Source organism: Parasteatoda tepidariorum, chromosome 7 (genome assembly GCF_043381705.1).
Source record: "Parasteatoda tepidariorum isolate YZ-2023 chromosome 7, CAS_Ptep_4.0, whole genome shotgun sequence".
In the NCBI taxonomy this organism is placed as follows: Eukaryota; Metazoa; Arthropoda; class Arachnida; order Araneae; family Theridiidae; genus Parasteatoda; species Parasteatoda tepidariorum.
The window spans coordinates 21,441,230-21,468,016 of NC_092210.1; the positions used below are offsets into that span (position 1 = coordinate 21,441,230).

Genomic DNA, 26,787 nt, shown 5'->3' on the forward strand with positions numbered 1-26,787 from the left:
AATGCATAGGATATACGCTAAATATTATTCCCCATAAGGTAATTACGTTTTTGGTTATAAAAAATTTCAATTCTGGTTATTAAAACCAAATTATACGATATTTAAACTATGCATTTGGTAATTTTACCGTTCCTAAGGTTAACTGAAAAGACCGGTTTTCGAAATTATAGTTCTTACAACCAATCATTTTATAAAGTAAAGTACAAAATTAAGAAGTAAATTCATCCGAATTAATGGTTTTTATGCCATGCTCTAAGGTATCATGTAAAAATTACTAAATTTTACTTCATTCACCAAACTTTATCACATATTATAAACCATATTTTTGTCACTAATTATTTCAAACTCATAACCAAAGCATTTCGATAAATATTACTGAGCTCTATTGGTGTTACCATAGACGCAGCAACACGGCAAGTTTTACCATATTCTGGTATTTCTGACCATAAATTTTATTCTCAGCGTAGTTACATGAATGAATTATTTGACATTTAGAGAAAATTATTTTATTTCGGTATCAGTAAGAATAAAAGTAGCTTCAAAATACAGCAAGAAAATCTTTGAACTCAATCACAGCAAAGGTAGCAAAAAACTACGAAAGTAATTTCCTCTGTTAGATGAAACTGAGAAGTTTTTCAAAAATTATTGTACAAAAATGAAGCTATTGGACTGCATTTCAGTTTCACCAACTATTTTTCTTGATTTTATTTCAATCTTTCTGGCCAAAAACCTTATTAATAAATAGTTGCATTTTGAACATTTTCATGCCTCTTACTTAAATAGGACTTTGAGATCCCCGATTTTCTGAGTAACTTAATTCTTTTAAAAAGCATAAATAAAGTTAGTTAATACAGAAGACTCTATGTTGCGTTAACTTATTAAGTTTCTTTGTTCTTATAAAATCAAAGCACATGTCGTATGGAATTTCATAACTTCTGCGAGCCACACACTAAGATTTCCTTAAGAAATACTCATGTGCTAATATTCTCGAGAAACGAGATTTTTCTGTACAGACAAAGAAAACTGCGCTTAAGATTTCTTTTTCTTCGAATGTGCGAGAAATCACGAACGCAATTTGCCAATATGCTTTTCCAAACTGAATACTGAATATTTACAATTTTTAGTTTAGAACACGTCTTTTCTTTGCGGTGTTCTCAAAAGGTGAATGCAAAATACATATCTAAACTTTAAGCTCTAACAACCATTAAGTTTCAATTTAATTCGCAGCAATAATTTCAGAGTAAAATTTTAATTTTCTTCATTGAACTGAATTAACATAAATTATTACAAATGTTTTCTTTAAATTTCTTAAAAAAAAGCGTGCTAACTAAATTCGTGCTAACCAAAAGAGCCTATTTTGGACATTTATGGTGTGAACAGAGTCAATTTCGCACTAAAATATTTTTTCCGGTTGTGCAGAACAGAATGAGAATAGCTGTTTAGTTGCATACGACTAAAGAAGCCTGAAGTCTGAGTAGCAGAGAAGAACTGAGCGTTCTCGTGCGCCAGATACGGGTTTTTTTCGTTTATTATTTTTTTTATAACCATCGCTGAACAGCGGACCTAATTTTTTGGATTTACGACAGCTAAAGTTCAACTCCGTAACCTTGTAATTTTGAACCTAAATAAAAGGGCTCTCCTGGATCAAGTATTGGGAGAAATTCGCCTTCGTGGAGCACTTTTTGTTGGCACCTATCCGCATTTGCGTTAAATGGAGAGGAAAACCACGAAAACCTCATATGGTTGGTCTGACGGCAAGGGGACTTTAACTTATGATCCTTCTACCACTGAGGATATTTTACGTATGCACTGTGGTTGGTGCAAGCTGTATGCGGAATTCGTATCGACCAGCCCTCGCTGGCATTCGACCCCGTTCACCTCTTTGGAAGGAGACTATCCCCTGAGCCGCCACGGCTCTACCTGGAAAGGTTGACTCAATCTTTCATTCCTTCAATGGGTCCATAAAATGAGTATCAAGCATGCTTGTCTTGTCTAAACATTATAGGGTGTCACTTTCGGCTGTCCACCCAATCGGATAGTCTGTTGCATCTCAGAACCCAAGGTCAAGAAAATTGGAATTAGTTGAGCCATTGAGTTAAGTTTATTTTAGAATATAATTAAATTAAAAAAGGATACTTAATGATAGTGTGAGATTGTGAAAGATTTTATAGAAAAATTAGCTCAGTGTTTTGTAATAATAGCAACGTACGGAACCACCTATTATTCTAAATGAAATACTTTAATATTATCCATCCTTAAACGAATTTTTAAGTAATTAAACATTTGTTGTTACTGCTTTCATGAAATATTTTTGTCACAGAATGCTATTTTGTTTCACGCTTGAAATATATGATTGTCCAAATCATGTACCTTACGCAGTTTATTCCAGAAATGCATTGAGATAATATCATTAAGAAATGTCATTCGATTCAATGAAAAATGTTATCATAGTGTTTATTAATTAAAATTACAGTGTTAGTTAATTAAAAGTTGTACATATAATGCAAATGCCAACAGAATTGAAACTTAGCTGCTTCATAACGTTATTGTTTCCCCATTTAGTGTTATCATAGTGCTTATTAATTAAAATTATAGTGTTAGTTAATTAAAAGTTGTACATATAATGTAAATGCCAACAGAACTGAAACTTAGCTCCTTTATAACGTTATTGTTTCCACATCTAGTGTTATCATAGTGCTTCTTAATTAAAATTGTTTTAGTTAATTAAAAGTTGTACATATAATGTAAATGCCAACAGAATTGAAACTTAGCTGCTTTATAACGTTATTGTTTCCACATTTATTTTAGTGTCTCCAATCAAAATTACTTTTTGCTTTCATTTTTGAATATCTAGATTAGGAAATTACTAGTTAAAAAAATATTATTTTCCACAGAAAGTCTGACAAATTTAGCTGACGTAAATACAATTTTTTTCCACTTTTCACCAAACATCTCCAGAACAAAAACAGTAGTTTATATAAGGCACGTGCATAAATCATGGAACTGATTGACTTCTTCTCTTGATAACAGAAATCTTTTTCTGGAAGCAAAAGGGGCAAACAAGTAAAGACAAACTTCCACTGGAATGATCGCCAAAACAAAGAGTTGAATTGTCGAAAAAATGTGATTCGAACATTCATCTTATACATAAACAAACACGAATCTATTCTCATGAGATTTTAATGGGATAAATTTTATCAAAGGAAGACGCCAGAAATGAAGATGAAATCGCTCCATCACGACTCCGTTTGTGCGATATCTATTGATTTGAAAGACGCAAACGTAAGAAATAAGTTTACAGTAAAAACTTGTTTAATTGAGTTTTTCAGTCAATCTAGTAATCCCTATTGCGTTTTAGTTCTACTATTAATTAAATTATAGGAATTGGTAAATAGATTATTAAGATGAAGTGCGTTAAAAAAAATCTTTAATAATGATGCAAGTGTTGTAAGTCCCCGGAATCGGATTTGCTCTTGGCAATAATTATATTAATCTAGGAAATTTAATTTTTTTATGTATAAATATTTTTTAAATTTAATTTAGCATTAATTTATTTCATTGATTTCCTTTAGAATAAAATCTTTATTTTTCCGTTTTAGAGTTGTTTTTTCCAGTTTTGAATTTTGGGAAGTCATATACTCGATTAATGAATTATGTTAATGAGCTGTTCTAACCCTGTTATATGTCGATTTACTTGCATAGGGTGTTCAAAAATACTTGTTTTCTTTCTTAATTTATTGTTGGTCTTCCAAAAATCTGAAAGCTTCAAATCTTATTTTCTAAGTATGAAAAATCGCATGAATGTTTTGGCTATATTGATACAGTATCAGAAAGCACTCTTTTTCGCGGATATAATCGTGTGGGCTGATGAAAAGATTATATCTTTTATTTTCCGGATTTTTAAAAAAATTTTTATCCTTTTTTTTCCGCCAGTTGTTTGTTATTTTTTTCATTATTATTTCCCCCCCCCCTTTTTTTTTCTCCTTCTCATATGTCTGCAATTTTCCTTCGTTTTGTCTTCATTTTGAACATATATATATATATATATATATATAAAGATTATTAGTAGTCAAATATGTAAGTTTTTCCTTTTTTTTCTAGATATGAAACTTGATGTTTTCAGTGCAAAAATTATAATATTATGTACCTTTCTGCTCTGAATGCATTTAGAAATGCTGTAATTAATCCAAAAGTTTCCTCTTATCCAAAGCGGGGTGGGATAATATGTGATTGCTGTAAAACACCCAGAAGCAACATTAATGAGATTAGTTTGGTGAAAGTGGAGCAAAAGTCTCCTGAGTTTCCCGAGAGAGGGAAAATCTTCTCACTTCCTGAAGTTTTCCCGAAAAGTCAGAAGAGAGAAGAAAATATTGTTCCTTTCTCTCTTTATATTTTTCCTCGCGCAATCTCGTGACATACTTTCACTTCGATGAAACCTGACGTCAGTTAGATAAATGCAGTGTTTTGAATGAAACGGAAATTCTTTACTTAAAATAAAGTAGATCAGTTGTAGGATATCTGTCTAAAGAGATAGATATCTAAATGTAGGTCGAGAAAAATTAGATAGTTGTAAATATTCCTCAAAAAATGCAAAATATCTGTTTCAATGTTTACTTAGAGTATAATTACTCTGCATAGTTTAGAATAACCGCTCTTAATTGTATGCTAAAAGCTCTGTATATTTGAGTTTATATATAGATTATTAACCGTGCGTGGTACAAATAATGGTGCATCTTGATAGATTTTGCTCTGCGTGATTTTGATCTACTATTTGCTACTTGTGATCAGACTGCCAAGTATTTAATTGTTTGAGAGACTATCTTAATGATGTCAATCAACTAGTCAATCAACTTAATCTGAATTTGAAAACACCATATATTTAAAATTAGAACAGCGTATAGTCATTTTAGAGTAAATTGCATGTGGAGGGAGAAATGTGTGAGAAAGGCGTTCATTCGCTGGCGGCAGGGCTCGAACCAAGGACCTCTGTGTTCAAAGTAAGATACTCTAACTACATTAGTTGTACAGCCCAGTACAGGGAGACTTAGAAAGTTTTATTTAGTGGCTGCCACACTAACACGTTATGAAGTACAGTTAGCGTAAAAGAACAGACCACCGTGAATGACTTTTGATCTAATGATCGGGTTTTGACGTTCTAGTACTCAATCATAATTACTTGAGGATGCAACCTTAAAGATGCTAATTAATTAGTACAAACGATATTTTAAGTTAGGAAATCAGACCCTAAAACGTTTTTACTTCAAATAAAAAGAATTTTTTCCCGATGGATTCCAATTTCTGACCTCCAAAATGTAGCGGGTAACCACAATTCTGGAAATATGTTCTTATATGATCAGGAGAACTGTCGAAAGCTTGGGCCCCTAAACGTCTAATCTACTTTTTGTGTACTTCGCTATATCTCGAGAACCCTTTATTGTGAAATAAAAATTATTAAATCTGTTTATCCCGTAAAAATACACACAAAAGTAATTTTTTGTAATTATTTAATAATTTTTATTTTATTTAACAATGGTTGAAAAGATTTTTAATTTCAAGGTGTATAATTATTTACATGATTTGTACGTAATTTTAAATGACGAAATACAAAATTTGAATTAAATTGGTAAATAGTTCTTGAGAAATTCGAATTTTAAATTTATGACATTTTATTATGATTTCTCTGGAATTTTTCGACAGATTTGACTGAAATTTTATATTTTGTTATTTAAAATTACTATTTTCAAAAAGATATAAAAAAATAATATACCTTGGATTTTAAACTTTCTTAATTGTATGCTACCACTCATTCTTTAAAAAGTATGATGGCGACAAAACGAATTTCAATGCACTAAAGTTTCATGAAATGCTTTAATTTCATATATATTATAGAATTTATTTTATTTGCTACTATAAATGTCAGATACTTTGAAAAATAAAATAAAAATCAATTTTTTTAAATGTAAAATAATATAAATATTTTCGTAATTACTCAGATTTTCTAGTTGTTGTTTTATATGATTTTATTTTTTCACTTTTAGTATCCATTGAGGAAGGTTAATTTCTACGTATACAGTGACATTTTAAAAACCTGCGAGACAGACAGGTAATAAAATAAAATATTTCATTTTTGGTTTGCTTTTAACTTTTAATACTACTCGCAATATCAAAACCTTTGATTTCTGTTTGCAAGCTTTTGATTTCTGTTATGAGAAAATATTTATAAAATATGATATAAGTTTTTCAAATTACTTTCATAAATGACTCATATTTCAAAACATTCGAAATATTCATTAAGGGTGCTAAAATTGCTTCAAAACCTTCATAGTCCATTACTGATTTCCCTTTTCATAAAATTATTAGTTTTTCTATTCATAAAAAATGCACAGTAATGATAATTAAATAGGAAATGCGTGAATGACACGAAAACAGTATGATTCCTAATTTCCGTTTTTTTACCTACTAATAACACAGTTTTAATGGCACTTTTTATTTGAAAAAATGCACACAGTTGATAAAATAAGGGCATAGTGAAAATTATTCTAATGTTGCTAAATACTATTCAGTTTCAAACATTTCTAATTTGAGTAATTTATATAAAGAAATCTGGAATTTTTTTTAAATGTTTCTTTACACAATTTTTACCTGTAAATAAGATATTTTTTTAATGAAAAAAGAACTATATTTACCTTTAAGTGTTGGGATTTTAACCCCTTTCTCCTCGCTTCCGTGAAAATGACGGGGTGAGTTTTCGCCCTCTATTTCTCGATCCCGTGATATTTCCGGGCTGGAGTGTTCAGTAGTAAAGCGCCAATAAGAATATATCTAATTCTTTTCTTTTGCCCGGAAAACATTTTATTTCTCATTTTACACACTAGATGGCAGTGCCAGGATATTTTTAAGGTAATTGTAGATAGTTAGTTTATTTTAAACTAGATGTCAGCACTAATCAAATACGTGTATTTGTGATACGTGAGAAAATTAGCACTTTTATGACCGTTTTCTTGAAAATTAACCGATTGTTAAGGCGTTAAGAAGACCTTACACAGAGAAAAAAATCACCGTACTGTATTGTATTGACACTTCTGGTAAAAAGAAAAATCATTAATTCTGGAAAATATAAGACAAAACATTGGGTTTTTAAACCTATTTATTTGGTAATTTTCCCCTTCATATGATAAAAATTTACTGAAAATTCTGGTTTCCAAAATTATGGTTCGTTGTTGTTGTTGTTGTAGTTCATTTAAGTCGCACTAGAGCTGCACAATGGGCTATTGGCGACGGTCTGGGAATAAATGACTTTTACGCCAAGCTCTAAGATATCGTGATAAAATTACCCAATTTTACCACATTTGCTAAATTTTATTACAGATCATAAAATCATATTTTACTGATAATTTTACTAAAATCATTACCAAAGCGTTTTGGAAAAAATTATCGGATTTTTCGATGTTTCCATAGAGCCAAAAATATGATAAATTGTACCATATTTTTGTAGTTTTGACCATACTTTTTTCTCAGTGTATTTATATACGTCTTAATAGCTCTAATTATGCAATTTCATACGAAGTTATCGGAATTTTGTTTGAAAAATGTCATATCTTGTTCTTAGCAATAATTATTTTTAAATATTTGCGTAAAAGATAGTGCAGATTAGATGTCATAAAATTATATTTTAGTTAGAAAAATTATCAGAAACTGACCGATCATTAACGTGATTGATCGGAAGTGCGGAGGAAGTAAGATCATTTAAAAATACACTCAGCTTGTTGGCTAAAATAGGTAGTTTGTTTATTATGAAGATCGATTTTCTCTCTCTATGAATGCAAAATGTTATTTATTTTTTTTTTTTGTTCAACTTATCGTAACATTTACTTTTGCTGCGCTAAAACTATAGAACGCATGACTTTAATATTACGAAGGGATGTGGAAAAATAAAAAGGGAGTGCGATGGATTAAAGAAAATTAACATTCTATAATTAGTTCAAAAAATTGTTAAATAACATGTTAAAATAGCATGTTTAGACGATCTGTAGCCCGCTAAATTCGAAACTTGGAAGTTGAAATTTGACAGGCTACAGAGTCTTTTTTTTATCTGTGAACTTAACACTAAGTACTTTATTATATTTTATAACCGTCGCTGAACAGCCGACCCAAGTTTTTGGGTTTACGACTGCTAATGTTCAACTCCGTAGCCTTGTAACCTTTAACCTAATCCAGAAGACAAGGGAACTGAATCAAGTATAGGGAGAAACTTGCTTTCATGGAGGAATTTTTGATGGAATTAATCAGCACTTGCATTACATGGAGAGGGAAACCGTGAAGACCTCCCACAGTTAGTCTGACGGCAAGGGGACTCTAACCCATGATCCGTTTACCACTCAGGATATTTTATGTCAAAACAGTTCCCAAAGTTTTAAGAGTCCTTTTTAAAGAGTCTTCATAAAGTGACCACTTCTATATAGTGACCATTTGAGTTGGTTCCGAGGGTGGTCAATTTAGACAGGTTCCACTGTATATTGTTTTTTGAAAAATATTTTAAAAATACATATTAACAACGTAGCCTTTAATGTTGTTATTTACATAAAAAGCTTATAAAGTTTCTGATGTCTCTTGCAATACATAATGAAAGATTGATTGTATTGAATATACTTATTGAATTCAGATTTTTCTTTTCTATATTTTTCATAATTGTTTACTGTGTTAGAAAATATTTAACTACAAACATTAAAGTTTTAAATTTTGCACAATGATAATTATTTTATGATAAAATTAATATTTTGATTTCTGCCAGTTAAAAGAGAAAGCTTTTTGATTATGCACGAAGAAAAATATTCTACTAAATTACCGTATTGTATGGTAATGATATTTATTTTATGGTTAATTTAACCAAAATCATTACAAAAGAGCTTTGGTAAAAATTAGTGAGCTATTTTGGTGTTCCCATAGAGCCAGAAACATATTAAATTTAACCATATTTTGGTTGTTTTGACCATATGTTTTCTTCTACGTAGCAAAAAATATTTTCTTCAAAAAAATATTTCTTAATTTAAAAAAGTTCAAAAAGAAATTGTTGGTAAAATTTTAACTAAGGCATATTCAGTTTTCAATAATTAAATGCAATATTTTAAATGTGATTCGGGGAAATAGAATGTACAGTTATAAATTAAAAAAATACTTAGAAATTATCAAACACAAAACTTTATTTTCACATTTTACATACAATATAAATGGGATAATTTTTAACATTGAATACAAGTGTATAAATTATATTTCTTTGGATAACAATATGGAGTAATTATATGATACTTTCTTGATATTCAAATTACTTTGCCCGCATCATTGAAGTGTACGGTTTTGTTCCTTTATTTTCACTTAAAAATATGCTAATATAAATGCAAAAACAAAGTATTTTCATTATCAATCAAAATTCTTTGAGACGTTTCAAATCTAAAAGGTTTTAAATAATCAATGAATATAAATTATTTTTTCCCCTCTTTCAAATATCTTTTAGTTTTCAAAGCTTTGCCAAGAAAGCTTTACTCACAAATCGGGATGAAATTTTGTAAATAATATATAAATACTTATTTTTAGAGAATTTAATCCAGTATTTAAAATTGTAATTTTTCCGCCGCCACGCAAAATAAAGCTCGTTTAAGAATAATATGATGTTCATGTAATTACATTGCTAGAAGTTTCATTCTACCGGCAACAGTCTGTCTATTCAATTGACCGTAAAGTTTACGGTAAAGAACATTTATTAACTTTAAGGTTTCGAAACTGTCTACAACCAGTATGATTAAAAAACTATGAATACAAAATTATACGCTTTTTTTACCATTTACAACTAACATGGTTTTAAAACCATAAAAAAAGAAATTTGACAGGACATTGGAGATGATATAGCAGCTTCATGGTGCTGCCATCTATGTGTGAATGAGAGTATCGTACTCTAATAGCCAAAAATCTCAAATTGGGTAGTGAAGGACACTGAAAACTCTTCATATGTTGAAGGGGATGGAGGGAATATTGCGCTGTAAACGGTGGGGCTCGAACCTCCACTCTGTCGGCTATGAGATTAACCGATTAGCCCTCTCAGTTATAATATGTACCAATCTGCAAGGAACTNGAAAATGATGGGGTGAGTTTTCGCCCTCTATTTCTCGATCCCGTGATATTTCCGGGCTGGAGTGTTCAGTAGTAAAGCGCCAATAAGAATATATCTAAATCTTTTCTTTTGCCCGGAAAACATTTTATTTCTCATTTTACACACTAGATGGCAGTGCCAGGATATTTTTAAGGTAATTGTAGATAGTTAGTTTATTTTAAACTAGATGTCAGCACTAATCAAATACGTGTATTTGTGATATGTGAAAAAATTAGCACTTTTATGAGCGTTTTCTTGGAAATTAACCGATCGTTAAGGGGTTAAGAAAATCTTACACAGAGAAAAAAATTCTAGTAAAATCACCGTACTGTATGGTATTGACACTTCTGGTAAAAAAAAAAAAAATCATTAATTCTGGAAAATAAACGAAATAAAAGACAAAACATTGGGTTTTTAAACCTATTTATTTGCTAATTTTTCCTTTCATATGACAAAAATTTACTGAAAATTCTGGTTTCCAAAATTATAGTTCGTATTACCACACATTTAGTAAGAAGCACAAAACTGAAAAGTAAATTTAATCGAAAAATGGCTTTTATGCCAAGCACTAAGATATCGTGATAAAATTACCCAATTTTACCACACTTGCTAAATTTTGTCACATATCATAAAATCATATTTAACTGTTAATTTTACTAAAATCATTACCAAATCGTTTTGGAAAAAATTATCGTACTTTTCGATGTTTCCATAGAGCCAAAAATATGGTAAATTGTACCGTATTTTGGTAGTTTTGACCATACTTTTTTTTTCAGTGTATTTATATATGTCCTAATAGCACTAATTATGTAATTTTATATGAAGTTATCAGAATTTTGCTTGAAATATATCATATGTTGTTCATAGCAATAAGTATTTTTAAATACTTGCGTAAAAGATAGTGCAGATTAGGTGTCATAAAATTATATTTTGGTTAGAAAAACTATAGGAAACTGACCGATCATTAACGTGATTGATCGGTCAGTTTCCGATACGTGATTGATCATTAACGTGATTGATCAGTAAAAATACATTCAGTTTGTTTGCTGAAATAGGTAGTTTGTTTAATATTAATCATCATCATCATCAATCGTTATCTGTTCTCTCTCTCTATGAATGTAAGCTGTTTTTTTTTTTTTTTTTTGTTCAACTTATCGTTACATTTTCTTTTGCTGCGCGAAAACTATAAATCGCATGACTTTAATATTACGAAGAGGTGTGGAAAAACAAAGAGGGAGTGCGATGGATTAAAGAAAATTAGCATTCGATAATTAGTTCAAGAGATTGTAACTGTTAAATACTATGTTAAAATAGCATGTTTGGACGATCTGTAGCCCGCTAAATTTGAAACTAGGAAGTTGAAATTTGACAGGCTAAAGGGCCTTTTTTTTATTTGCGATATTAACACTAAGTACTTTATTTTATTTTATAACCGTCGTTAAACAGTCGATCCAATTTTTTGAGTTTTACGACTGCTAATGTTTTTTCTGCTAATGTAATTTTAACTTAATCCATACTACAAGAGAACTCCTGAGCTAGGGAGAAACTTGCCTTCATGAAGGACTTTTGAATCAGCACTTGCATTACATGGAGAGGGAAACCGTGAAAACCTCCCACAGTTAGTCTGACGGCAAGGGGACTCTAACCCATCATCCGTCTACCACTGAGGATGTTTTACGTCAGAACTGTGGTCTGTGCAAGCCGGATGCGGAAATCATATTGACCAGCCATCGCTGGGATTCGAATCTGGTTCACCTGACTGGAAGTTGAAAGCTCTATCTCTGAGCCATCATGGCTTTAACACTATTTATTATCGAAATTTCCTATTTATTCGAAAGTTATTGCAAATTTTACAGCTTTTTTCGTTAATTTTTCTCAGCTTTCTTTACTCTAAATATTGGCTATTTATCAGGGTTTTTTTTAACTCTAATATTGGCTATTTATGCAAGAAAACTTATTTATCTCTGTCGAGATTGTTTATTTTAAAAGCTTGCGCACGAGTTGTTGTGAACCAAGAAAAAAAGTTTGAGAGAGATTACGTGTAACCAGATATGAATCACAACATTTCTATTGAAATATATTTTAAAAAAAAAATTGCTGTACAAGGTAGATAAGAAAAACTTCAACGAATAAGATTTTTTTTAAATTTCTTAAAAGCAATTTTAGTTCTTTTTATTTCTTATTATATTGTTACCCTTCCTAGTTGATTTATATTATCAGATTTTGAAAAAATATGGTTATAGAAAAGTTTATCCTATAGAAATAAAAATCTATTATATATAATTCTCTTACGTGGCTCCCAAATTTTGGCTGTATTTCTTTTCCGCCGGTGGCAACGTTTGCTTTGTTTTGAAAACACCAAAGCATTCTGCCTTTTAATGATGTGTTTCTGATCTAATATATATAATTCTCTTACGTGGCTCCCAAATTTTGGCTGAAGTACTTTGTACAACTAAATAAGATTCTTTTCACAACAGTTAAATATTTACTTTATTTTCTTCATTCATAGAGAAAACAGTCGGCAAAGAATTCTGTTAGGTTAAAAAACATTTCGCTAAAAAAATAACGAATTCTAAAAGAAATAAAAATAAACAACTTAAAAAATAAAAATGCTGTTGCCAGCCATAGAATTTTTTGAAAGTTAACTTAGCAACATAAATCAAAATGACATAGAAGCGCAACTAGATCAAAATTATGATACCTGAGCGCTTGACGTAACAAATCCTTCAATTCTATAAGTGTTGTATCGCCAAATGCCCAGATTAACAATTGTGTTTTTAAAGAAATTATATAAAAAGTTTTAAATAGAAAAACTTCTATCCAGCTAATTCTACAACTGCATCTTGAAGAACTTGGCTCATTGATTAAAAGTATTGTTTTAATTTCACAGTAGTAACTTTACTTCTACTTACATTATTGCTATGACCCTCTTTCAATACATTTTACAACTTCATGCTAAATTTGAGGACTTTAAGTTGTTTTGTGGTTGAATACTGACATTTAGAAATGTGTACATAAAAAAAATAATATTTAGAGGTTAAGAGTTGCCTCAGAAAAATTGTTGAATTGTTGACACTGAATTTAATAATGGAAACAATCATTTTTGTAAAAAATTTAATTATATTGCTGACATCAAAACTAAAAATATTGTGTTTCAGCTTAACAATACTACCTTAAATTTTACTTATATAATTACTATGATCCATTTTTTTATATATATATGTATATATATATATGCATTTAAGAACTTCATATTAAACTTCTGTTGTGTGTCTGAATACTGACATTTAGAACAAAATTAAGGTTTAGAATTGCCTCGGAGAAATTTGAATTGTTAACAATGAATTAAACAAAAAGTTATATTTTAACTGACCAATACTATATTATAATTTTAACTTTTTCTATGACTATACTCATTTTCTTACTCTTTTCTTTGTTTTTTATATATTTTATATTTTTGTGACAAAATAAAAAACTTATAGTTGTTCTGCTTCTGAACACTGATGAAAACACAAAATGATGGGCTTCATCAACAATCAAAAATATTTACATTTATTTTACAAATTCCATATTATTAGGGTGGTGCCCTTCAGAGAATTAAAAATACAAAATTATCTTCATCGAAGCCGATTCTTTACCTCCGGCGTTCAGTGGCAGACTACAATTTCATATTGTTTTACAACACATGGCTATAGCCCTCTGGTGGGAAAGACTTTAAAACAGAACTTACAACAGTTACTTTTCTCAACAAGTGAAATTTAGAATAGTGTGATTAAGAAAAATATGTGAACTGTTTGCAATTTTAAATTAATATTGAAATGTACGGGTTCAGAATTTTCTACAGTGAAAAGTTTTCGGACCATCAGTATTCAAAAAAGTATACAAAAGCTAGACGTTAAGAACGCATCCAATGAGCGAGCAAAGCGAGCATTGGATTGCGAAGCAATCCGAAATGAGCTGCGAAAGCAGTTCCGGGGGTTGGCGAGCGCCAGCGAGTAGGGGGCAAAGCCTCCTAGTTTATTATATTTATCGTTCAGGCATAATGCTATTGTTCGAGATCAATTCCTGATGTTCATAAATTACCATGATCAACAATAATCAAAATTACCATAATCAACGCAAAAACATATTTTCACAGTACCTATAGTAGGTATCGTGGCACCAATATTAGTATATTTAGTACCTAGTAAAAACATCCATTATTATAATACCTGTAGTACCTCTTACTAAAATTGATTAAGTATCATTAGCGTCAAAAATAATATAGCAATTTTTTACGGTTCTCATACAAGAATAATTTTCTTTTCTCTCCATAAATTTTGCTTTTTAATACATTTTTCTTCATTCATTTCGTTCTTATCACTGAAACTAATGAATTGCAATTCTCGAAAATAATTTGTATTTTATAAACGCCGTTGAACAGCCGACCCAATTTTGGGTTTACGACTCTTCGTGTACACCTCCGTAGCCTTGTAAATTTGAACCCAATCCTGAAGACAAGGGAACTTCTGGATTAAGTATTGGGAGAAATTTGCCTTCTCGGAAGACTTTTTTGATGGAACAAACTCGCATTTGCGCATGGAGAGTAAAAATACGAAAACCTCCCACGGTTATCCTACAGCAAAGGAACTCTAACCTATTATCCGGCTACACTGAGGATATTTTACGTCAGCACTGTGGTCTGTGTGAGCCGGATGTGGTATTGTATCGACCAGCCATATCTTGGATTCGAACCCGTTTTACCACATTGGAAGGCGAACGCTTCATACTTTGAGCCATCACGCCTCTCTCCAAAATAATTAGTAATAGCACTAATAATTCTGTAATTATTTTTGGCGAACGAACTATTATCGGTACTTATTTTGAAGATAGTAAAAAAAAATCACCCAACTCTATTGACCCCAATCAGCTTGATTAAACTTGGTACTAAGTATTATTGCTATTGCCATTACAAGTATTGTGGTGAAGGGAACTTATTGTGAAAGTATATGCTCCTTATACTGTGGTATTAACGTTTTTCAGCACTCTCCAAAACAGAAAATTACTATAATATCAACTTACTATACATTCGTGTCATCTAATACGCAACCATTCTTTTTATTATTTGCTTTGTATTCTGGCATAGCTTCATATAGTTTGTCTACGGTAAGAACTCCCCACTCCACAAACTCCGAGGCCGTCTGCTGCTGAAATTTTATGAAATACATGAATTTTTTATAGCACTTAATCGAAATTTAAAACTTATTTCTGATTAATGTAAAATATTTGTTCTTAATTTCATTAAATAATATATTTTTTTTAATTTCATTGAAGTTATTTGTGTTTTATATCTTTTATGTGATCAAGTTCTTAAAAAAATTGAAACATTTTTTTTCAAAATTTACAGCGTAAAGGACCTTTTTAATTAAGTGTTATTAATGTATGCAAAGTTAATTATATTGTTTTTCGAAAAATATTTGAAAAATACATATTAACAACGTACCTTTTAATGTTGTTACTTACATGAAAAGTTTATAAAGATTCTGATGTCTCTTCTAATACATAATGAAAAATTGATTGTATAGAATATATTTATTGAATTCAGATTTTTCTTTTCTATATTTTTCACAATTGTTTACTATGTTAAAAATATTTAACTACAGACATTAAAGTTTTAAATTTTGCACAATGATAATTATTTTATGATGAAATTAATATTTTGATTTCTGCCAGTTAAAAGATTATACACGATTTTGATTATACACGACCTTTTGATTATACACGAGGGAAAATATTCTTCTAAATTACCGTATTGTATGATAATGGTATTTATTTTATGGGTAATTCAAGCAAAATCATTACTAAAGAGCTTTGGTAAAAATTAGTGAGCTATTTTGATGCTTCCATAGAGCCAGAAACATGATAAATTTAACCATAAATTTTGGTTGTTTTGACCATATTTTTTCTTCTATGCAGAAAAAAATATTTTCTTTAAAAAATATTTCTTAATTTAAAAATGTGAAATTTAAAGTTCAAAGAGAAATTGTTGGTAAAATTTTTACTAAGACATATTCAGTTTTCAATAATTAAATGCAGTATTTGAAACGCGATTTGGGGAAATAGAATGTACAATTATAATAAGAAATACTTAGAAATTATCAAACACAAAACTTTATTTTCACATTTTACATACAATATAAATGGGATAATTTTTAACATTGAATACAAGTGTATAAATTATATTTCTTTGGATAACAATATGGAGTAATTATATGATACTTTCTTGATATTCAAATTACTTTGCCCGCATCATTGAAGTGTTCCTTTATTTTCACTTAAAAATATGCTAATATAAATGCAAAAACGAAGTATTTTCATTATCAATCAAAATTTTTTGAGACGTTTCAAATCTAAAAGGTTTTAAATAATCAGTGAATATAAATTATTTTTTTCCCTCTTTCAAATATCTTTTAGTTTTCAAAGCTTTGCCAATAAAGCTTTACTCGCAAATCGGGATGAAATTAAGTAAATAATATATAAATAATTTTTTCAGAGAATTTAAGCCAGTTTTAAAAATGAAGAGTATTTAAAATTGTAATTTTTCCGCTACCACGCAAAATGAAGCTCGCTTAAGAATAATATGATGTTCATGTAATTACATTGCTAGAAGTTTCTTTCTACCGGCAACAGTTTGTCTATTCAATTGACCGTAAAGTTTACGGTAAAGAACATTTTTTAACTTTAAGGTTTTGAAACTGTTTACAACTAGTATGATTAAGAAACTATGAATACAAAAATTATACGATATTTTTTAACCATTTACAACTAACATGGTTTCAAAACCATAAAAAAAGAAATTTGACCGGACATTGGAGGTGATATAGCAGCTTCTTGGTGCTGCCATCTATATGCGAATGAGAGTATCACGTTCTAATAGCCCAGAATCTCAAATTGGGTAGTGAAGGACACTGAAAACTCTTCATCTGTTGAAGGGGATGGAGGGAATATTTCGCTGTAAACGCTGGGGCTCGAACCTCCACTCCGTCGGCTATGAGATTAACCGATTAGCCCTCTCAGTTATAATATGTACCCATCTGCAAGGAACTAAGTGGTTTCATTAGGTGGGCCTGGCTAATGTGATAAAATTCTGGTTGCGTAACCGCATTAGGTGAAAGCAGATAATAAACGGTTTATCTCACAGTTAACAGTTTGAATACCATCTTATTTATAGTTATTTGACTGATCTGTTTGAATAATGTAAAATAACATTTAAACAAATTGTTATTTAACCATTTTTCCCAGAAGTTTTTAACATCGTATTATGAGTTTGTAACAGTTATTTAAAACTGTTACGTGAATTTGAACCTATTTTTACCTGTTCCCTCTATACTTGTTCTGAAAATGATGCAGAATGTCAAATTAAGAAAAGCCAAAATTTTGTGGGGAAAGAAACATTTGTGATCTAATTTATTAATATTTAAAAAAACATACTCCAATGTTGCATTGTCTGAAAAAAGTTAGCTATTAATTTATCTTAATGATTTTCATCTTAGAAGAAAAATCTCACCCAAATAGGAGATTTAAAAAGATACAAATTATAACTTTTAAAACATTTAAGCTGTTCTTGCTTTCTAAATCCGAGCTAAATCTTTATGTCAAGATGGTACACATAGTTTAAAATTATAGCTTTGCCTAGAGTATAAGACAGTTAAACTCTAACTTTTTTAAATTTTGTTTGACAAAATATTTTAGAAAAAACCCTGAAGAAAATGGCAATTGGAGAGCAGTGGTGGCTATAGAAGGTGTCTTTTAACTTGAATATTGTCTTTGATTCGTGTGTCATTTAAAATAAATATGCTTTCGTTATAAATATGTTTTTCATAACTTTCGTATAATTTTTATGAAAAAAAAGTTGCCTAAATACTTTATTCCGAAATATTAAAAAATGCCCTTGTTTTAATAAAATAATAATGAAAAATACTGTCAGTTAATGAATCAGTTCAGTAAATTTGTGATCGTTTTCTAATTTTAAGCTTCGGTATTAATTAAAGCTAATTTTGATTTTAAATAAACTATAAACGTTATTATTTTGCAATAAGTTATAAATCAGAGAAATATTGACCGCACAAGTTTATCTTTTGGTTGATAAACTATAGCCAATAAGACGTCAATATGATTAACGAAACGTTGGATTGATAGAGAATTGATAGATTGAAGAATATTTATAGTAACAATAAATTTCATACAACAGGAATGTCTCTATTAATCCATCAAAATAGATATTGATTTCTTGCTCGTCATTTTTCTTCAATATTTTTAAAAGTCTTAAATATAATAATAATAGAAACTGCCATTACTCGTTTGGAAAAAATTCCAAGATTCTTTCAAAACATTTTCTCATTTTACTCAATGATGCGGGCTTCTCAGCAGCAATTGAACTAAATTTAAATGATTGCTATAGAAGCTTTATAAACACCTATAACATTATATCAAATATTCAAAGCTCTTTGCGTAACATTAAAATACATAAACTTTGTTGGGTATCACAATAACTTTCTTATTTGCAATTCTCACAAACTAAAATGGTGCTTACGTGCTCTGAATTAGTTTCAAATTTTGTAACATGTAGTTTTAATTACGTCAAAAATTTTGCTTCACAAATATTGGGATCATTTATACCATTCAGAGGAAAAATGTTTCACAACAATACATTCATTTTTATTTTAAATTTTTGATATCAGAGAAGAGTGTTGTATTTTGTAACCTTGGAAAGTTTTAACTTTTTATTTTTTCAAGTAGAAATAAATAAATGGTTAAGTAGAAATAAATAAACAATACATAATACGTTTGTAGATTAATATAATTATTTGTGAACGAATTCTTATCAAACACCACTTTAGAAAAGAAATAGGTTCTAGGTATAACATGATTTTGCATCTTGTACCATGCGTTGTACCTTAGACCATGGAATATTTCTGCCAGAATATTACTCATTTTGAGTTATGTTCTTCTCAGTTTATTAATTAACTGAATTTGGATATTCATACAGTTAAAGTTTAGTTTTCGAGTAGCCAGAATATATTAAAGCAAACTAAATTATTCAAAAACATATTCATTTTAGTGAAATATTTTAAAAATGAATAACTTTACTAATGAAATGAAAATATTCACTTATAATAAAAGGTACAGGAAATTGTATTTGTACTCGCTGGTCCTATTGCAGGGATGATCCAAGGTACAATTATGAGATTGGTTCTGTTCTGTTCTGTTTGCATACTATTTGCATACAATCATGCATATTGTTTGGTATATTATCATAAAGAGAATGTTGTTTTGGTACTTATCTACTTTTGGCTTGTTTAAATGTAAGTTTTATCGGGTTTTTATTTTCAAATAAAAACATTTTAAAAGAAAACTTGTCCGCCAATTAGAGAACCAAACAAGTTCTCTAGGATTGAATCTTTTTAGAAGCAAATCAAAATTTCAAATGGTCGCCAACGCAACATAGTTTCTACCTTACTCCACGGGGAAAAGAATTCTGATATACCGAATATGGTAATGAAATTTCTAGTAAAAACGCAACAATTCTGGTAATATAATCCAAAATATATGGTATTTAAACTAAAATATATGGTAATTTTTTCGCTCATGTGGTAACACTTTATCGGAAATTCTGGTTTTCAAAAATTATAATTCTTATTACTACATATTTAGCAAGATATGCAAAACTGAAAAGCAAATTTAACCAATAAAATTAAATTTAACTTGCCGTAAAATTAGCAAATTTTATCTCAGATTTTAAAACCATAATTAAATTTACCAAAATCATTACTGAAGATCTTTGGTAAAAATGATCGAGATTTTTGATGTAACATCAGTGACAGAAAAAGTGTCAACTTTACCATATTCTAGTAGTTTTGACCATGGAGGTTTCAATTTTTTATATTGAATAAAAATTTCAATTTTGAATGCAAATAATAATATTTTTCTCAGGTACATATGATTTAAAATATAACACCCTTCTTCCATACTGAAGAATTTTTGAAATAAAAGCAGCAAATAATAATTTAAGGTCAAAGATAAAGTAATTAAACTTATTAACATTGATGAGAACCAACATTAATGACATTATGAGAACAAGAACTTAGAAATTAAATTTAACTATTTAACATATTTGATTATGCATTACTTAAATTTTAGTATGTAATTAAAAATTACTTCAAAACATAATGCTAATACATTTATTTCACAATGTAGTATTTCAACTCCATTATATTTATTGGCTAATAGTTCAAAACAAATATTAAAAACATTGACACTTAAAATAGTCATAATTTGAACTTTTCATACAACAACAATTATGCACATTCAACGGCGAATTTTATTTATGTACACTTACTCTTTTTTTTGGAAAATACTTTTATCCTTTTTTTACAAATGATAACTGTATCAGATGCAATCATCTCCAGTTTTCAAAATTGAATGAAACTGAATTGTTTGTATTGTATCTTTATTTATTATAATCTTTATTATAAGNCATATTTAAAAATTTTTATGTTCACTATGTATTTAGTGTGTAGAGAAATACAAAAGAAGAGATACAAGTGATAAAGGTATTTGTATTTTTCTCTTTAATATGTTTAAAACAAGAAATTTACATCTCAGTCTTTCTTTTGTACACTATACACTCAATAGGCTGATAATTAACAGTATTATTTATCTAAAGCACCTATATTAAAAAGTAATAGTTTTTATTTCATCAACCTGCTCATAGTTTGGGGTTACTTTCAACTCCAAAAATGAATTTGAAATGGGCTCTCTCTTGACAAAGATTGACTTGTGGGCCAGAAGAATTCTATTCACTATAACATTACCATAAAATATATAATACAATTCTCTCAACCTATAATAAAACAATCATCTTGATATTCCCCTCAAATATATAGAACTGATTCTCAACATATGGATTTTTATGTACATATATATTTTGTTTGACTAGAAAAGTAAATAATGTTTTTTATTTTATTTTTTGAACTGAACGAAGTCGGAGAAAAAACATTTAAACTACTGTTGAGAAAAAACAACTCTGTGTGAAATAATATCTTAAGTATTTGATTAGCATATATATATATATATATAAATGTTTCTATACCAATATGATTTTTTTTCAAATAATTATTTTTAAGCGCTATTTTCTAGAAATTATGAAAGATCAATAATATTTTATAAACTAATTATCACATTAACAGTTTTTTTTCATCTTTAAAATGCTCAGAGTTTCGGAAGTTAAAATGTTATTTTATATCACGTAGATTTCTGAAACTTTTTCTAGGTACTCTAAGCTATAAATAAATTCGTTGCATATTTTTGGCGTATTAACATAGACTATGGCGAAATTTTATGTTCTTAAATATGCGAAAATACCTATTATTTTAATGAACTTAGTACGTACTTTGAATGCGCTCTTAAATCTTTATAAAAACATTTAATTAACGTTATTAAAGTTAAGCTCCAGATTTAGAAAAAATGCGAATATCTTATTCAGAATGCTTGAGGCTACAAATTGCAAAACACTCTCAACCTAGCTTAACTAGTTTTCTTTTTATATTTTTCTTAATTATCTATCTTGACTCCCTTAAATTTTTTTCTCTGTCCCTTGTTCATAGTTTTGACCATCAGTTTAAAATAAAAAAAATTTCTTCTCAATTGTTTAAATTATTTAGAGAAAAAAAATTTCAAAAGTATTTTGATCCAAAATTATTTTAGTAATTTAATTTTATGAATTTTAAAAACTCAAAATTATTTAAACGATAACAGTAAACTTTTTGGAATTTTTTTTAAAAACAATCCATGTTGTATCGGGACAAGTAGGAAAACTATTACTACATTACCTTCATACCAGTTACCTAATACCACAGCTGTATCTACGCTGTAAAAAATTCCGGATTAGTTTATGTTAAAAAGTACTGGTACCTTGGTTGCGCCATCTGCAAAGTCAATTTTATCCTGAAATTCATTTTTACCTAAAAATTGTATACTGCAATTCTCTTGCAGTAGTGTTTATTTAATTACAATGGTTCAGAGACTTTATAGTTATTACTAAAGTAAAAATTACGGTAAATCAGATTCGCTTTTGTGTAAAATTTTACAGCAACGCATTTTACGGTAAAATTTAACGAAACTTTCCCCGTAATTTGATTCAAAATTTTTACATTGTATTATCAAAACCAATTAGGTGTAACTAACATCATTAATTGTTTGTCGATATTTAATCTGACATTCGAAATAGAAGAGTATAAAAAAAAAACTTTCATTAGAAAATATTTCCTCTGACTTTTCCATCTGTTATCATTTTAAAGATATAATAAATTGACAGTTAGGCAGTTTTAATTTTTTAAACCTAAATTAACAAATTTAAAAAAAGCAAAATGTGTCCAAAACATTTTTATTGACGACAAAAGTGTCTAAAAAAAGAAAACAAAACCCCGAAAATAATTACCAAATTGAAAAACATGCTTTATTCGCAAAGTTTTTACCGTCAAATATGAGTGGTTTTAAAACTAAATGCTTCTTTTCCTTGATATTTCTCCAAAAACACTTATGTTGATTAAATATTTAAAGTTCTGCATTATTCTTGAAATTTATAAAAACAATTTTTTTATAAGTTTTGAAGAAGAGCGATACTCTTCCATCCTATTCAAGAAACTGTTTCAGTATTTCTGTATAAAATTATTTACCTATGATGTAAAATATATTTTTCTTCAACAATAATACATTCATATGTCTTCTTGCTCCTAAAATTAATTTAACAACATCTAAATTTTACAGTTTTCGAAGTGAACGAATCAGCACAAATATATAAAAGTACACTTTTTTTCACAGTACATACATTATCTACACAGAAAATTATATTTTACAAAATACATTTTAATGTCATAGACAAAAGTGGATGACAATGCGATAAGCTTGATACTGAAAGGATGGGTGTGAATGAAAAATTCATAAGGACTTTAATAAAATTGAGTTCGTAAAGTATGTCTTAAAAACTTATAACGTCACTACTGAGGAAAAACGTTAAGGCAAAAATAACAATAATTTACTCATGAAAAAATTTGGGTATTTTTTAGTCCAAATTAAACTTTTGATTTAAACTGGCATATTATCAATCTAATTCAACAATATTTTTATTTAATTGTAACAAATTTTCTTTCTTTGTAATAATATTCATAATATTTTAAGCAAACTACTAATACTTAGATATCGAAGAATTCCCCTGCATCTATACTTGATTAAAGTTAGCAATAATCGAAAAAATATGTTTAATTGTTTTTTGTTATGAAAATACAGTGTGTCTATTTATATATTTATTATTTATTATTTCAGTCTGTATTCTGAATTATTTCTGTCCACTTACGTATTTCTTTCTCGTAAAGAATATCTTTAGCAAATAATTTTTTGAGCATTTTTGAAAAATTAAAAAAAAAGTATACACCTTGGGAGCCACAAATCAATGATAAATCGAGGAAAAAAGCAAAAACGTTATTGATATTCAAAAAGTTTCAGTACAGAAATCCGAATTTAATGACCAACAACACAGATTTGATTGCGGTTGGAAATAGAGAGGGTTTTAAAGACTATCAGTCAAGACTCTATGAAATTTCAATCTCTAATGAAACCTGTTCTGTTGTTTGCTACACTCGCCTTCCTCTACTGTAGCTTGTCAGATTTCAATAGCATTTTAAAATTTTTTTCTTTCTCAAATATTGAAATTGTGACCACAAATGTGCATGCTTTTTTATTTTAATTTTTATAAAGATTATATATATATATATATANTTAAATAAATACACTTATTCTTTCGAAGTATATAACATTATTTCTGAAGGAAAATTCTGTAGAATGACTTTCGTTATACTTTTACATATCATAAATGTAATTCAAAAAGTATCTGTGTAGATGTCAGAGAAGAAATATATGCAGCCATTAAAATTATTTGTTAAGCTCACATATAAAAGCACTATCAACACATAATTCTATGTAGAAAGAACCATAATTAAATGAACGATTATAGGGCGGAAAACAAATAACAATTTTTGTTAAGTAATTTAAAAAATTGAAATAATTTTAATTAAGATAAAATATTTAAGTATAAATTTAATTCAATACCTTAAGTATAAATTAATACTTTGGCGACCAGCTTGGTCATATTTTGAAATTATCTTGTTCAACCTGTAAACTTTGAGGTAATGGAACCAAATGCATAGCACAATGATAATTTAAATATTCAAATTCTTTAACCCTTTTCAAATCCTAATATCCATATCAGTTTTAAGCAATAAATGAACCAAATTTTTTAACAGTCTAGCTCTTGCCAGTGGCTTTGTGAAAGTGGAAGTACCTTGATTTTAATTTTTTTTCGAGAGATGTCCGCGATATTGTCAAATGTCTTTATGTATTGAATTTATTAATGATTTAAATTTTGTCCGGCAGTCATTAAATCCTACAAACGAGCAAAAATATGAGTCGGGAAAATTTCAGCATAGTAGGCAGCAGAAATTTTAAAACTATTTAAACTTCTATCGTGACATAAGACCGAAAACTCATCACAATGAGTCATTCTGTGCTGTACTACTGTGTAGTACAAAAAGAAGTAGGACTGTGCTGTACTACTTCCTCACACACCTCTCGAGTCATAACTTAGTATATAATATCGTATAATATATATGCTATTGGTTGAGAAATTTATTCGACAATAAGAATTGATTAGATAATATGCGGCACCATAGCACCGTTTATGTTTGAAACCATTTTATAATGGAAGAAAAATAAATCTTAAATTGCTTCCTAACTAATTTTTTATTTCTATAAAAATACAAAATTATCGAAATAAATATTTAACGTTTAACTAACTATTCAACAATGCTTAGAATATTACTTAACACTAGGTGAAAAACAAGTCTAATTAAATACCTAACGTGTAACTAATTATTTAACACATAAATTATCACTTAAGATAGAAATTACAGAACGAATTGTTATCAATGACTATAGTGTTGCCATTTTAGATAGAGAAATAACCGCGGTTTTGGTGCCACGTATGCTTCCACAGTCATTTAAGAAAGGATCAAAAACAAATCTAAATAATTACTAAGATTTTATTACAATAAAAATACAAAATGAGTCTTAATAAATACTTAAAGTATAACTGATTTTTTAGACACTACTTAAAAAATTACTTAAAACAACCTAATAAAATAAATTATAACTATAGTGTAGCCAATTTTAATTGAGAAATATCCGTGTTTATTATACCACATAAGAAAGATATATGCATAGATTATTTCTCTTATATATTCTGTAAGATACATTTACATGCCTCTGTCTATTTATGTATTTCTTTCTTGTATGCAATCTCTTGCTGATATAGGAACTAAAGCTTTGAATGCAGCAGTGAATCATCACATGGAAAGAATAAAAATGAAAGATGTATTTTTACGTATTAAAAAAAATAATTATAAGTCTACCAGCAGAAGGCATAAATTGTAAATTTATCAATATCGATCCAAACTTTATTTGATGTTTAAATCGTTAACTTAATTATGGTTCACTCTACAGTTTAATAATAAGTATTAAAATAAGTAAACCCTGTGCTTTAACAATCACAATTACGCAATTTTAGCATAAACTATACAATAAGAAGTTACAAAAATTTCCTTTTTCAATATGTATTTACATTTTACCCTTGAACATATGCATTTAGATATGCTTTCTTTGCTATAATATTACTTATGAAAAAATACTCTCTTTTTTCCTCTAAGCAAATCACAGTTCCTTTAAAATGATGACTATCCATTGGAATGTATTTACAGTAATAAGTTAACGATAGATATTTTTTTCCCATAAAGTATCCATAAAGCGTTGTCGACTAAGTCATTGCATCAAAAAGAGCACACAATAAACAATTCATCTAAAGCTCATACTTATTCTTAGGTACTTCTTCATAAACGATGCAGTATCAGATTACAGTATCGAATAACGACAAGGATCGTGCTATCGTTTCATCCTGAAAGAGTTAAACAATCTACAATTGTATTTTAATATAAAATGAAGAAACAGTTATAGAGTTGATAAATTTGTGACAAACTTAACCTTTAAAACTTCAGTTATTAACCGATTTAAACTTACGGACTATCGTATCACTTAAATTAGCTTAAAATGGATTATATTATACAGATTGAACGGAAAATTGGTCCATTTAGCACTTGGTTAACTATTTTCCACATCCTTTAATATATTTTTTTCTGACTCTCTAATTATAAGTAAAAATAAATTTCGGTAATTTTTAATTTTTAAAAAAAACAGTCTAATAGTTATTAAAAAATTTCTGTTATATTACAATAATTTTTGCTAAAATGTTCAGCCTAAAATAAGTAGTTTGAAAAGCTTTCCTTTCATTTAATTAAAAAATTTATCAATAATTGGTTTTTCAAATTAAAAATTTTTCAATAATAAATAACTGCTTCTCTTAGATATAAATGAGTGAAAATTTGAAAAATTATTGTTTTGAAACGGATCGTGTTTGAAAAATTTTAACCTTGAAGCAAAAAGTGGTGTTTCATAACCATCAATTATTAAAATGCTAAATATTACATTTTTCACTTAGT

The 26,787-nt window shown here is 28.6% G+C and overlaps 1 protein-coding gene and 1 long non-coding RNA gene across 2 annotated transcripts in view; one reads left to right on the forward strand and one right to left on the reverse strand.

The window, feature by feature from the left end:
- The window catches only part of LOC139425994 (uncharacterized), a 194,048-nt gene that overhangs the window by 51,615 nt on the left and 115,646 nt on the right, over positions 1 to 26,787 (forward strand). Inside the window, exon 2 of the long non-coding RNA XR_011637224.1 lies at positions 6,039 to 6,103. This is a non-coding gene — a long non-coding RNA (uncharacterized lncRNA). The remainder of the gene's footprint in view (positions 1 to 6,038; positions 6,104 to 26,787) is intronic.
- Positions 25,261 to 26,787, reverse strand: part of LOC107456807 (Kv channel-interacting protein 4-like) — a 65,043-nt gene continuing 63,516 nt past the window's right edge. The window contains exon 6 of the mRNA XM_043045254.2: positions 25,261 to 26,186. Coding sequence (XP_042901188.1) covers positions 26,139 to 26,186 — 48 coding nt within the window. The 3' untranslated portion in view covers positions 25,261 to 26,138. The remainder of the gene's footprint in view (positions 26,187 to 26,787) is intronic.